This window comes from Typha angustifolia, chromosome 6 (assembly GCF_048772165.1).
Source record: "Typha angustifolia cultivar Huaian chromosome 6, ASM4877216v1, whole genome shotgun sequence".
Taxonomy (NCBI): domain Eukaryota; kingdom Viridiplantae; phylum Streptophyta; class Magnoliopsida; order Poales; family Typhaceae; genus Typha; species Typha angustifolia.
In genome coordinates, this window is record NC_133244.1 from 9,990,347 (window position 1) to 10,004,001 (window position 13,655).

Sequence of the window (13,655 nt, forward strand, 5' to 3'; positions counted from 1 at the left end):
ATGCTTGGCGGGATAATTGAGTTTAAGAGCATTTATTATAACCTCGTGGGTCTTTGTACGTACCACAGCGATATCCACTTCCATTAACGACGGCTCTAGCTGGCTACAAGCTTTGAAAATGCAATCAATGGAGAGACACTTGCCTACTATTAAGTAGCCATTAAATCTCTCAACCTACCTCTTTCTCTCTGTATTTGTATGTTTATCTTTTTCTCGACATATTCATAAATATTTATGTCTTTATTATATATCAAAACGTAACCTTCCCCTGCCTCATCCTTTAATAGACATCGGATTCTCTGAAGTCTGTCCCTACTGGGGACAGAGGAGTAAACAAAAGCACAGTGATTGATGACAACTATCAGTAAAAATGGAAACGAAATGAAATCATCCAGGAGATATATTTGAGAAAAAAAAGAGTTAAAATATCTCAATACGTTTTGCACCCAATCACCAGCTGCCAAGTACATATATGAGGTCTGATGGCATTAGAGCTGGTAGTTGGTTGATCTATATGAATTTACTGCGAGAAGACAGTCAGTCACATGGAGACGATCTGGTGCAAGTTATAAAGTGGTCCGGATTCAAATGGACGTAGTTGTACTTGTACATGGATCTAGATCTAGCATTTACTTGAATTACCTTCACCTAAATATACTGGTGATGACCTGGATCCAACTCAATCACTTAAAAAACATCACTACAGAGATAGAAATAGTGAGGTTAGTCACTTTGTTCTTTTTGCATAGGTATTGTTGTCTTCTCTCTAAACGGATGTAGTCATTAACTGGCAATACAAAAGTAGGATAGGATTAGTTTGAGATGCATATTTTGAAACATATCATATGAAATAAAATGGGATGTGGGGATAAGCCATTTACATCTCAAAGCTACCTTGATGCAGATGTAGCCAACGCGATCGCTTCCCCATCATTAAATAACCCTCAATAGTTAACTCTATATCTGAAGCATTCAATGATCGATGGACTCCATTTCATTTTGATTATAGTAAAAGAAGTTTAGGTTTACGAGGAAATACACTTTATGGTATTCTTATTAGGAAGTCAACGTGCATTAATTAAGATCAATAGGAGAGCCTCAGATTGAGCCTCCTCAACCATATGGAGTGCAGCACCATGCGGATAACGTCGAACCTCTCCGACGGCCGGTTGAGCACGAAATGCCGTCGGACTTGAACCACCCTGGCCTGCAATATCTCGTAGCGGCGCGGCGAAATCCCTTGCAGTATGTTCTTGATCTCGGGGATCTTCTCCACTGGTATCGTAACTGAGAACTTGCTCCAGTCAAGCACATCACTGAAGGGGAGCGAGTAGTTGACGGATATGATCACTGGCACGCATCCCGCGGTGATCGATTCGACGATCCTCGGGCTCGCAACCTCGTAGCCGCTGGGGCACAAGCAGTACTTGGATTTGCTCATGAAGTCGTTATAATCGAGTCCTCTTGGTAGGTACTGATTCACCTTAACGTCCTCGTCTTTGCCTTGCCAATGCCGGAGAAGGATCTCCCTGATGTAGCCATGCGAGCCGCCTGCGAAAAACGCGAGGATGGATCTCTCGGCGGGGGGAGAAACGGCGGCGGCGTGGCCCGAAAGCCGCTGGTTTCGAACGTATACCTCGGGGAGTGTGACGTCCTTGCCGAGCTTGAATCCTTCGGAGATGTTGGCATTGCATATTACTCGGATGGAGTTCTTGCAGAGCTCGGGGTTGGCACATGAGAGATATGGAGCCTGGAATGTTGTATACCTATATTAGTATTCAGGATGCATGCATGCAGGGCTAGATCTGAAATATGTTGAAAATCTGGGGTCTATAATGTAATACTGTTGCGAGAAATGTATTTAATTTGCTTGTAATTCGAACCTTCTTTTTACCAATAATTTTAATATGATACCTATGAGAAGAGAAAAAACAAAAACAAAAAACAAAAGGTTCTTTATAGGCTTAATCATAGAGTTAAAATGAAAAGTAGTACCCAATCATGGCAGGAGACCATGAAATGATCAGCTCCGAGGCTCCGATTCCAGTAAGGATACTTCTTCGCTACGACGTCGACGTAGTCGGCGACCAAACGCCGTTGAGGCCCCCAGTAATCGATCATCCCGCGCCGATATATGTATCTCACTATGTTGGCAACGCTGAAAGGGAGGAAGAAGACGTGAGCTTCGTCAGGGTGGCGAGCCATGAATGGGTTCTTGTCATCCTCTATCTCACTGATGACGTGGCCTTCAATGGCATATATGTTAGAAGCTGGACCTCCATGAAATATGGGTGGCTCTCCTTCTTTATATATCCACACTTTGAATCTTTTCTCCATCTCAATATAGCTCCTGTTGAATTATTTGTGTATAAGAATTAATCAGAGGCCCAAATAGATTAACAGTTTAATCTAAACTAATATTGTTTTTATTACTTAACTGATGAAAGGCATAAGCATTGCGATAAACTACGCCTCTCGGGATAAATTTTTCTTCTTTGTTAGAAGTGTAATTGTGTGAAAGGATAGCACGTCTAATGGACCTTCGTGCTTTTCCCAGTCCCTCCTCTATATGTCCTCCTGTATGATCTGCCTGATGATCATATATATATAGATGTATATATCAATGCTAGATGTAGTAATAGATAGGATATAAGTTATGTCACTGTTAAACTAATTACACTTACATTATGAAGGCTATGCGTCTTATCTTTCAACGGCGACGACAACGATGATGATGACACTGCAAAAAGAGGTTGATGGGTATTGTTGTTGACGGTAAGGTTGTCATGGAATTCGGCAAAACCGCGGCGGTGATCGAAGATGGCGAAGGTGACGAGGAGGAGGAGGAGGAGAAGAAGAGCAGAGAGAGGTAGAAGGTAGGCATTACTACAAGTCATGCTGAGAAGCCCATGCAGATTAATTTTGTTCTGGAGAGTATGCGCTAATTTGTTGAACTCCACTAAGGTTTTCAGATCCCCAGGAAAGCCAGCCTCGGTGATAACCCAGCGTAGACGCCACGAATTAGCACACTAATCCACATGCACTGAAAGCCAGGTGCGTAGATTCCAAAGCCACATGCACAGCTCGTAGCTCCGAGTTTCTATGCTTATTTAGTTTGAGACTAAGCCTTTTTTTTTTAACTCCATTAGTTAATCTCTTTTTTTAATCTTAATTTTTTCAAAAGTAAAATTTAATTATATATTAAAAAAAATATAAAAAGATGTTTGGAACTAGTTTAGAGATCCCTAATTCAGTTCAGATGAGATTCTTAAACTCAAAGCAAATAAGACCGCTAATACTATCTGAGTTTTGTTGCTGTCTAACAATTTAAAAATCACCCAATGAAGTGTAGAATATGAGTTGCTTGATTTGATGACTTATGTTTAGTAATTTGCTTAACACTAAGTTATTGAATCATAAAACGATTTAGATTTTAAGAGTTCGTTCAAGTGTAATCTCGTATTAAAATTTTAAAGTGTATTAGATGTGTTAAAAAAAGAAGTTTGGGAGGGCCCATGAAGAAAGCACAAGTTTAATAATTATAGAGTAATTTTGGAAATATTATAATCATTTTATCACATCCTTTGACAGTCTACCACATCTACAAGTTCAGTAAACCAGTTCAACATGAATAATTCACTTTTATGTAAGAGAAGGTGTATCCACAAACAGAAAATAGTCGATTAAAATATCACAATTACATGCTTGTAGAAAGAATCCTGGAACAATTTTAAATGGGTTTCCTTCAAAACAAGCCTGCAAAGGCCACATTAGAAATATATTTATATATAACATCATAATATATTATATTGTGCAAGGAAGTCATGTGTCAAAAATGTGACTTTAAGCAATAAAAACATCAGATAAGAGAAAATAGGAGTTAAAGATATGATGCATGCTGTTATTAATTATTATGAACAAAGCACAGGTGAGAATTATAGAAGAACTAGTATAGAGAGCAACTTTCAAGCCAACAGTATTTCTTTTAGTTTAGAAAACAACATATGACAGTTTTTCAACCAAAGGTCATTAAGAGAAGAGTAAATGAATTGTAGAGGAACCTATATAGACAAGAACTTCAGCAAGCATTATTAACATGATCTTGTTGTGGTGGATCAAAGCATTTACCAACAGCCATAGTTGAACAACACTAATACATTTCGTAATCTTCAAAAGATTGGCATAACCAAAAGAACTTGATAGTAAGGAAGCCTCTGGATAGCTTTCATTTACTGCGATAACCTAATCATTATATCTGCAGTATGCAATATCTGGTTCGGAGCAAAAGACGCATCTGGATAGCATCCTCTCTCCTCGGAACAGGCCTAGGACTTATCCTCCTGTCTTTACTCAACCGAATGAAACCCAAAAGTCAAAACCACCGTATGATAAAACTAAAAGAAACAAAAGTATTCCAACGCAAGCATAATGGAAAGTTTCTAACTTTTCCCTTATCCCTATGCAAATAAGTAACAAAAGTAGAAACCGAATAATATTTGTTCAAAGAATCGAAGACAAGAGTAAAGGTAGATGGAAAGTTCTACCTTACCGACTCTACTAATAGCAAAATCGATACGGAATCAAATGGTTAAGGGTTTCGCAGTAATAGATCAACCTATGCCGAGAGAATTACCGCTCGCAGAGGATTTAAACAGGATCTTAGTAAGATCTATGCGTGATAGAAGGGCTTACTTTGACGTTTTGAGAGTGAGAAGAGAGGGAATGAGGGAAACGGATTAAAGCTGCGGGAAAGAAATAGAAACATTTGCATTTAGCACCGTATTTATATTAATGTGATTTGAATAGCTTTTATACAGGGTGTTAAATGACAACCTTACTAAAATCAGAGAATTTTGCATGTAGCGCCGCGTATTTATTCAAACCGAAAATTCACTTATGTACAGGGTGTTAATTGAAAAGTTCACAAAAAAAATCTGAGAATTTGCATCTAGCGTCCTTTATTGATGCAATATTATTTAAATAAAAAATTCACTTAGATAAGGTGTTAAATGAAAACTTGACCAAGATTAAAGAAATTTGCAGTTAACACCCTATATTTATGCAATATATTTGAACCGAAAAATCACATGTATACAGGGTTTCAAGTGAAAAGTTCTATTAAAATTGAAGATATTTGCCTTCAGAACCCTGTATTTATGCAATATTATCGAACTGAAATTCAATTATACATAGGGTGTTAAATAAAATATTTACCAAAATGAAAGAAATTTTTATTTAGAACCCCGTATTTGTGCAATATTATTGAACCGAAATTCACTTATACATAGGGAGATAGAAGAAAACTTCAAGAAATCTGCAGCGGGCACCCTGTATTTATCCAATATTAGTTGAACTAAAATTTCATATATATACATATATATATATAAGGTTTTAAAAGAGAACTTGAATTAAAATTAAGAAATTTACATTTAGCGTCCCGTATTTATGAAAAATTATTGAACCAAGAATTCACATATATATAGAAGGATGTTAAATAAAAATTTCACAAAAAATAAAGAAATTTGCATTTAGCGTCCTGTACGAATGCAATATTATTTGAACCGAAAATTCATTGTTAAATGGAAATTTTACCAAAGTTAAACTTTGCACGTAGTGTCCTGTATTATTGCAATATTATATATAGGGTGTTTGACGAAAACTTCGCCACAAATTAGAAAGATTAGCGTCTATAGATACAGCCAAGTCGATGGTCATGACTCTCCCATGGCGTCCATCCTCAGAAACCCTAATCCTAACTTTCCCTCCCTCTCGAAGACTTCCTCCTCATTCCTCGGCCTTCGGGTCCCCGCAAATCTCTCGTGGCCGCGTCGGGTCGCCTCCGCGATGAGGTCGCCGTTTTCCGTGTCCTGCACCCTTACGCGGGAGCCCGTCGGTGCCGATGCGTCGGCGGAGTACGGAGTACGGCCATCGTCCGCCTCCCAGAGGCCGGACTCCTTCGGCCGGTTTGGAAAGTTCGGCGGGAAGTATGTGCCCGAGACCCTGATGCACGCACTCACCGAGCTCGAGGATGCGTTCTGGTCTCTCTCCAAGGACGCAGAGTTTCAGGTCATCTTGTTGATTTTTCGAGCTTGGTATTTCTATCCAATGATTAAAGTTCCGATTTTTAGCTTTTTGATTAGTCAAAGTTTTCATGTTTGTTTTTCCGCTTGCTAATCTATTTTTCTTTGTAATCTGGCGTAACACAGAGTCCATTATAAACGGGTGTTTCTCCTATTTAATAACTTTATCTTCCTTTGTGTTAGTTGCCTAAGCCTTGGATTACTTTTCCCCAAAAGGAATTTAAGAAACTATTTCTTTTTAAATGCCTGATTTTCTTGCGGGCAAAATGCTTTAGGATCGGACGCCTTACCCATTTTGTTGGCAGGTTCGTATTGGTTAGGCAATTGTACCAGCATTGTGTTTTAGCTTCTCTTTACACTGTAAAAAGTTCAAATTTTTGTACCACTTCACTAGTTGAATTTGTGCTGTTGGTTCACTCTATGAATAATTGAATTGCAATTTGCTTCTGTCTCATGAACTATGGCAGAATCCAAACTTTTTGGTTTTTAGCAGCTTCAATTAGCATTATGCTATGCAAATCAGCAAGGGAGAACTAAATACTACAATTTCTAGCAGTTTTTCTTTTGGATTCTAATGTTCTGATATATAACCTCTTTTAGTCTTCGATTTGCTATTAGATTTTTATTCCACTCCTCTTTGGTTTATTGTTTCAAGCTCTTCTCCTTCCTTGATGTAGCTAGTGGATACAGATTTTCCTTAGCATGTTTCTTTTTTAAAATTTCCTACGTGGCAGGAAGAATTGGCTGGGATTCTTAGAGACTATGTTGGCCGTGAGAGCCCTCTTTACTTTGCTGAACGTCTGACAGATCACTACAAACATGCTGACGGTGGGGGGCCACATATCTACCTGAAAAGGGAAGATCTTAACCACACTGGTGCCCATAAAATCAACAATGCAGTAGCACAAGCTTTACTTGCAAAGAGGCTGGGAAAGAAGCGCATTATAGCTGAGACAGGAGCTGGTCAGCACGGTGTTGCCACTGCAACAGTATGTGCTCGATTTGGTCTGCAATGTATCATCTATATGGGTGCTCAAGATATGGAGAGGCAAGCCCTGAATGTTTTCAGGATGAGGCTTCTCGGAGCAGAGGTTTGTAGGATCTATTGTTTATTCTGTGGATATGCATACTCTCAGCTACGAGATCTTTACTGCATGTTCACACATATTCTCTTTCGACTCTTTTCACTTGCTGCTTTTTTCATCATGCAGTTCTATGTTTTACAAATGTGTTTTGCATTGACTTGTAAGCAGGTAAGAGCTGTACATTCTGGAACTGCAACATTGAAGGATGCCACATCAGAGGCTATAAGGGACTGGGTGACAAATGTTGAGTCGACACATTACATTTTAGGGTCTGTTGCAGGTCCACATCCTTATCCAATGATGGTTAGAGAATTTCATGCAGTCATTGGCAAAGAGACTCGAAAACAGGCAATGGATAAATGGGGCGGTAAACCTGATGTGCTGGTTGCCTGCGTAGGTGGGGGTTCAAATGCTATGGGCCTCTTTCACGAATTTGTTGATGATTTAGATGTTAAGTTGATTGGAGTTGAGGCTGCTGGATATGGTCTTGATAGTGGCAGGCATGCTGCAACCTTGACAAAAGGAGAAGTAGGGGTTCTGCATGGGGCAATGAGTTATTTACTGCAGGATGATGATGGACAAATCATTGAACCTCATTCCATAAGTGCTGGGTTAGTTATATGATTCTCTAATAGTTGACTCTTCATGATAGTTTTTCTTGACATAGTATAGTTTGATGATCTGTTGTTTGCTACAATAGCTTGGACTACCCTGGTGTTGGACCGGAGCATAGTTATCTGAAGGACATTGGGCGTGCTGAATATTACAGCGTCACTGATCAGGAGGCCCTGGAAGGTTAGATAGCAACTATCTTCCCTTTTTGTTTTTGATTCCTGATTTGCCAGTTCATTCATATGTAATCTCAAAATAAGAATATCTTATTGCTTCTATTTAACTTGATCTTTTTGTTGATTTGCAATTTATAAATAAATGCTCTATATAGATCTTAACAATGAAGAGAACTACTTGAAATATCAGTTCTATTTCCTCTCTACTACGGTTGTATAAGACATGACTCAACAGTCATATAGCTAGAGAAGGAAGGGGTGCTCTGTTGGAGTGAAGAACGATCTCATATCTTCTAATGGATAAGTCTAATTTTATTGTGCTCATATAGAAGCTAGTTGGAAAGTTCTTGGAATGCATTACAACACGCAGTACATTGAAAAGTTTTTACTATTTTAGGCCTTACATATTTTAGGACAGGTTAGGAGAATGATGACTTTCAAATGCTATATGAGTACCATTGGTTGTGTCCTTTAGTCTTGATCTCAGATGCATATGTGACGCAAGTATGTATGTTTATTTTGATACTAATGGGTGTAGGAACAATGAAAATGGATCTTGAGAATCTTTTAGAATACTCCTAGGCTGGAAACAATGTATATTTGTTGCAATACTTTTAGATGACTTGTTATTTCATATTCAAATTGATTTCTTTGTCTACCACTCTGGTCATATGAATGTCTTTTCCAATTTTGATCTCATCACTGTAACTTTTCTTAACTTCTTATTTCATGCTCAGCTTTCAAGCGTCTTTCTCGGTTGGAGGGCATCATCCCCGCACTGGAAACTTCACACGCATTGGCCTACCTCGAAGTTCTTTGCCCAACTCTACCGGATGGGACGAAGGTTGTGTTGAACTGCAGTGGCAGAGGTGATAAGGATGTTCAAACAGCTATAAAGCACCTTCAACTCTAAACAGAGTCCTGAACTAATAGGGCCTGTGTTGTTCAGCAGGAAGAAAGGAGTATCAAAATTTTCTCTGTTAAATTGTTGTATGGGCACTTTGTTTGAAGTGCAATGAGAAATAAACACAACTGATGTCATTCTTTTGCTCTCCTTTGGCTCATTAGCAGTTTAAGTAAAACTAGAAATTGCTTGGTCCTAAAAGTTCTAATGTAGATAGGAAGAATATTGATTCAAAATGGTGGAAGGATTTATTGTTAAAAGTTCCTTTTTGAGGGAAGAAGAGATGATCAACTGTCACTGCAGAATGCTTTTGGCAAAAAATGTCTTCTGTCCTCATACAGAAGGCAATATGAAAAAATTGATCAAACTTCATAGTGGAAAGCATGGAAAAAAAAGTTGAAATGGTTGGTGCATATTAGCCATGTCAAGCATGCGAGGATCTGAACCATTCAGACATGTCCTTTAAAAGGATAAAGCTATCTACATCTTATCCTAACTAAGCTCTGTTGATAAAAACATGAAACCAGTCATCCAAGCATAGCCATCCACTTTATAATTTCCTCAAAAACAAAAAGTAAAACAATTCCCCACCAATTATTAAGAAGAACAATACTCGATTGCAGCTCTTATACAGTTTGTGCCATATCTCGCAGAAAGAAAAAAGAGGAAAGAAAAATAACATATGAAGTTCGCGTGTGAAATCATACCAAGTACTCCAGGAAAACACCAAACATTATTCTATATTCAACTTACGACTCTTGAATATCCTATATCTATTACATGCTGCTTCTGTCTGAACCACTTGCGCTTTTTATCTTGCAGATACTCTGATTATATCGAACTTATTGCTTTGCCTGCATATTGTTTACAAATATTGTCAGTATTTTCCCCCAGTATCTCTGCAGGAAATCAAAATCTCAAGTCCAAGTTCTTGTATTCAAGGTTAAGTTTTGCATAAAAATATCAATCCCGAGATACAATATCTGAATCATTAGCAGGTACCCTAGGAATAATTTGTCCTTCCCACCAAATCTCTTGTACAAAACCATCTAAGAAATAGTGCATCTAGAAGAGCAAGCAATTTGCTGGTTACTAAAGACATTTCGTTTTGCTACAAAGTTCCATGTGGAACCAATGACAAGGAATTCAGAAGGGACCGGGGAGACACAAATTACTATCTCATACATGTTGGGAGACAATATTAACGGTTAAATGTTTATCTTGTAATACTCAAAAACTAAATATAACATTATGCTGATTTAGGTTTATTCACTCCCAATCATTGATAAAGACAATCAAGCAAAAGATATCAAATTTTTCCTATTTTTCCTCATAAAGTTGCTCTTGAAATTTACAGTAGTTGTTATTGTATTAGAGTTGGAATTCATTTGATAATTAACTATAAAAAGGCTTAAGCATGATATATTTTCTCATGGTCTCTTATTAATATTGTTCTACTTTGTGATACAACAGCTAAAACCAGACTTTTGTCCCAGCTACTTGGGGACGATGAGCCAAAGAAGTACCTCTGTATAGATATCTCTAACTTATTTTCCTCGTGATATTAGAATGAACACAAAATCAGCACAAAGATGCATCCTGACAAGCTTGTGTATGATTTATAGATTTTGTGTATATTGGGCTACCCAAACTCATGTACAAGACCCAGCACTAACAGACAAGAATATCGTGACTTGTTTCTAGTCCAACGGTTTTTCGGTCAGCTTATAAACAGCCATTCTATAAGAGAGCAGTATTCAAGAACATGAAATTACCTGGGAGTAGAGAAAAGTCCCAAAGATGGCGATGGCAGCTCCAAGTGCATTGATGGGTTGGACAGGTGTGTGGAAGATTATGATAGAAGAAACAATGACAGATATCCGCTTCATGGTGTTACCAATGCTAAACGTCAAGGGAGAGATTTCATCCAACGACATGTAGGATACCTGGTTATACAAGTGGTAGAAGACACTCTGGGCAGCTACCCACCTACCATTTCGTAAAAATTCCATCACCAATAATAAATTTTGATAAAAGAGAATGCAGCTGGATAATCAATTCTACCAAATTGCAAGTCCAAAATAGCTTATGTTAAGGTATTCACCATAATCCAAAAGAAGCAACTATCATATCAAAACTGAAGTAAATTATACATTAGCCAGTAATGTCATTTGTTAGGACCTTTTTAAAATATAACTGACCGCATCTGATGATGATAAACATGAACAGAAGGCAGTAGAAATATTTGAAATGTTACCATCGGGCAATTTTACCCTTCCAATTATAGTCTATTGACATGATATAGTTCCTTGTTCGACTAAGGCAACAATATAAAAAGTGCTTGAATTACTTTCCTACTGACCACATGGATTTTGCAAGAAAGGAAAGTGCTTACCAGATGAAATGGGGACCAATCTGTGAAAGTGCAGCTTCCCAACCAGCAGCCCACATCTTGGGACCCTCAATTGCAATTGCGAAAGGAGTAAGTATCAATAGAGACAATATTGAAAGGCAGGCATAGTAGTTCATTCCATTGACAGACTTTCCTTTCATCCCTTTCTTTGAGAAGATATTCCGGAAAACAAATGCAAGGTTTGATATCATTGCACCCATGAAACCTGGAATCAAGACAGAACAGAAACTAGCACATAAACCACAAATCTCTCTTGGAATCTTGGAATACACCTAACTTGGCACTTACCCTTGACAAATCATAAAACAACAAGTGGTTGAGAGTTAAGAGAAAACAACGTTTGACCAAATCTCAAGGAAAAGAATAAAAAGGAAAAACAAGAGACAGAATTTTAACGCAATAGGAATTATACAATGTTTCTTTTGTAAGTTTGAAGATACCAATATCAAACTGCCTAGTTCATTCGGGTTTTCTATTTTCCTCCCAAAAAAGTTGCTTCTCAAGAAGATACCAGAATTTCACAAAATACAGCAATATTGTTACCTATTTCATTCTGGTTTTTTATTTTCCTCCAAAAAAAAGTTGATTCTCAAGGAGAAACCAGAATTTCACAAAACACAGCAACATTATTACACTGTATATAACTTGACATTGACCAAGTTTGCCAACCAAACTACCATCCTTTTTATTGTTGGTTGGACTTCTGGGAAGACAAAATACTTAGCTAGAATACCCTTTCACTTGTATTTTAGTTTATCTAGCAAGTCCAATATTTAACTTGTTTTGTGAACTTGTGGAAAATTGCAATGGCCAACTTAAGAAGAATTTCTGATTATGCCACAAATATTAGCCATGAACTATAATAAGCAAGAAAAGCACTAGATAAAAGCATCGACTTTGCCCAAATACTTCTACATATGATCCTCCCTTCTTACCAATCATGTTGAAATTGAGCTCGGTCACTGCTGCAAGAGCACAACCACCAATGATCGGCAAAAGCGATAGATAAACCGGCACAGGAAACGTCTCCCCCAACAGAAATCGTGATACCAATACGCTGAACGCCGGCTCCCCACTCTTAATTATGTGCGTGAACGACACTGCCACCTTCGACATGCTGACAGTCGCCGCCACATGCCCGATGGTATGCGCCACCGCCACCTTACCACCAAATCAAAGTCAACATCTAAATCCTACAAAACAGTCATAGAACTGCTTAATTCCAACTAAAAATTGGATATTTTCCTCACCGGAGCGAGCGCCTTCCAGAAGTCAAAGTCCGTCTTCGGGGTCTCGGCGATCCGGGTGGCCCAGGAGATTATCATCATGAGGGATCCCGTTGCGAGGGAGAGGGTGGAGGTGAGCCAGGGGTAAGGAAAGGCGTTGAGTACCTTCTTGTTATAGATATTGAACACAACGTTGAGAGCCCACCATGTTGCAAAATATATCCCAATCTTTACCTTCTGAGCAGCGGCGGAAGGCTTCGCCTCCGGCAGAGAAATCTCCGCGTTGTCTGACTTTTCTGCCTCGTACGCCTTGCAGCGGAAGAACCCATCTCGAGAACGAAGGCCGAAGCCCTCAGGGGTGGATAGATGCAGAGACTTACGAGAAGATAGAGACAAACTAGGGTTCTTACGATCGGAGATCGATGAGAGGATTGCAAATTGAGGTCTGGGAGATCGCGAGTTGGATCGGAGGAGATCGCTGACGCCGAAGGCGGCGGACGAGTGCTTCACGGAGGAGATCATGCTTGCTTCAAGATTCGGAATAATAGAGTTTGCTGTATTAAAGTCAAAAGAAACGATTGTAGGGTTCCAAGAGACGGAGAAGACGAGATGGGTCAATTCGACCGAGCTTTTTCTCTGTCAAACGGCGATGATAACAAGGAGGAGAAGGGTTGGTAACTCAAAAAGCTTCCACCTACTCCTTCCTCCGCCTTAAACCCTGACCAACCACTATAAAGACGACGCCTTTCCACGAGTTTTGTTACCAAGGCGTGGAGAACAACGCCAAAAAGCAACCAAGTTCGCTTCTTTGATCGAAGACCAAAAAAGAGAATGGTTTTGGAGAAGACAAGTAGTGATCCGTGGTTTCAAACCCTATGGGCAGGTAGTTAAAACCCTAGTTTCTCGAAATCTATGAAAGGATCGGAGATCTCGGGACGGAAGAGAGAGAGAGAGATTCCCGGGAGAAGAGAAGGGAAATGGGAAGGGGAAAGGTGGTGTTAGTTGGTCAGCGGAGGGAAAAGAGAGGGAATAGTTTAGTTTGGTAGGAGAATATTCCAGGAATACACCTAATTTCCAGAAGATTTATACCTGGAATGACCCTTATGAGACATTTGACACGGATCATGGACGGACCTCTTAAGCCGCCTAGCATGTCAAC

General features: G+C 39.0%; 3 protein-coding genes across 3 annotated transcripts; 1 reads left to right on the top strand and 2 right to left on the bottom strand.

Moving 5' to 3' along the window:
* Window positions 1-863: 863 nt before the first annotated feature.
* On the bottom strand, window positions 864-2,912 carry LOC140760989 (probable glycosyltransferase At5g20260). Its single transcript, XM_073098133.1, has 4 exons — window positions 2,685-2,912; window positions 2,439-2,590; window positions 1,996-2,350; window positions 864-1,750 (listed from the first exon to the last, which is right to left on the bottom strand). The coding sequence occupies exons 1-4, from the start codon at window positions 2,895-2,897 to the stop codon at window positions 1,085-1,087; spliced, it is 1,386 nt and encodes a 461-aa protein (XP_072954234.1). The 5' UTR covers window positions 2,898-2,912; the 3' UTR covers window positions 864-1,084.
* Window positions 2,913-5,681: 2,769 nt separating this feature from the next.
* On the top strand, window positions 5,682-9,005 carry LOC140760988 (tryptophan synthase beta chain 1). The gene is made up of 5 exons (XM_073098132.1): window positions 5,682-6,066; window positions 6,815-7,171; window positions 7,334-7,776; window positions 7,866-7,960; window positions 8,691-9,005. The coding sequence occupies exons 1-5, from the start codon at window positions 5,725-5,727 to the stop codon at window positions 8,864-8,866; spliced, it is 1,413 nt and encodes a 470-aa protein (XP_072954233.1). The 5' UTR covers window positions 5,682-5,724; the 3' UTR covers window positions 8,867-9,005.
* A 382-nt stretch (window positions 9,006-9,387) lies between these two features.
* LOC140761173 (glucose-6-phosphate/phosphate translocator 2, chloroplastic-like) lies at window positions 9,388-13,525 on the bottom strand. The gene is made up of 5 exons (XM_073098390.1): window positions 12,521-13,525; window positions 12,206-12,431; window positions 11,253-11,475; window positions 10,633-10,846; window positions 9,388-9,711 (listed from the first exon to the last, which is right to left on the bottom strand). The coding sequence occupies exons 1-5, from the start codon at window positions 13,016-13,018 to the stop codon at window positions 9,700-9,702; spliced, it is 1,173 nt and encodes a 390-aa protein (XP_072954491.1). The 5' UTR covers window positions 13,019-13,525; the 3' UTR covers window positions 9,388-9,699.
* Between the last annotated feature and the right edge of the window lie 130 nt (window positions 13,526-13,655).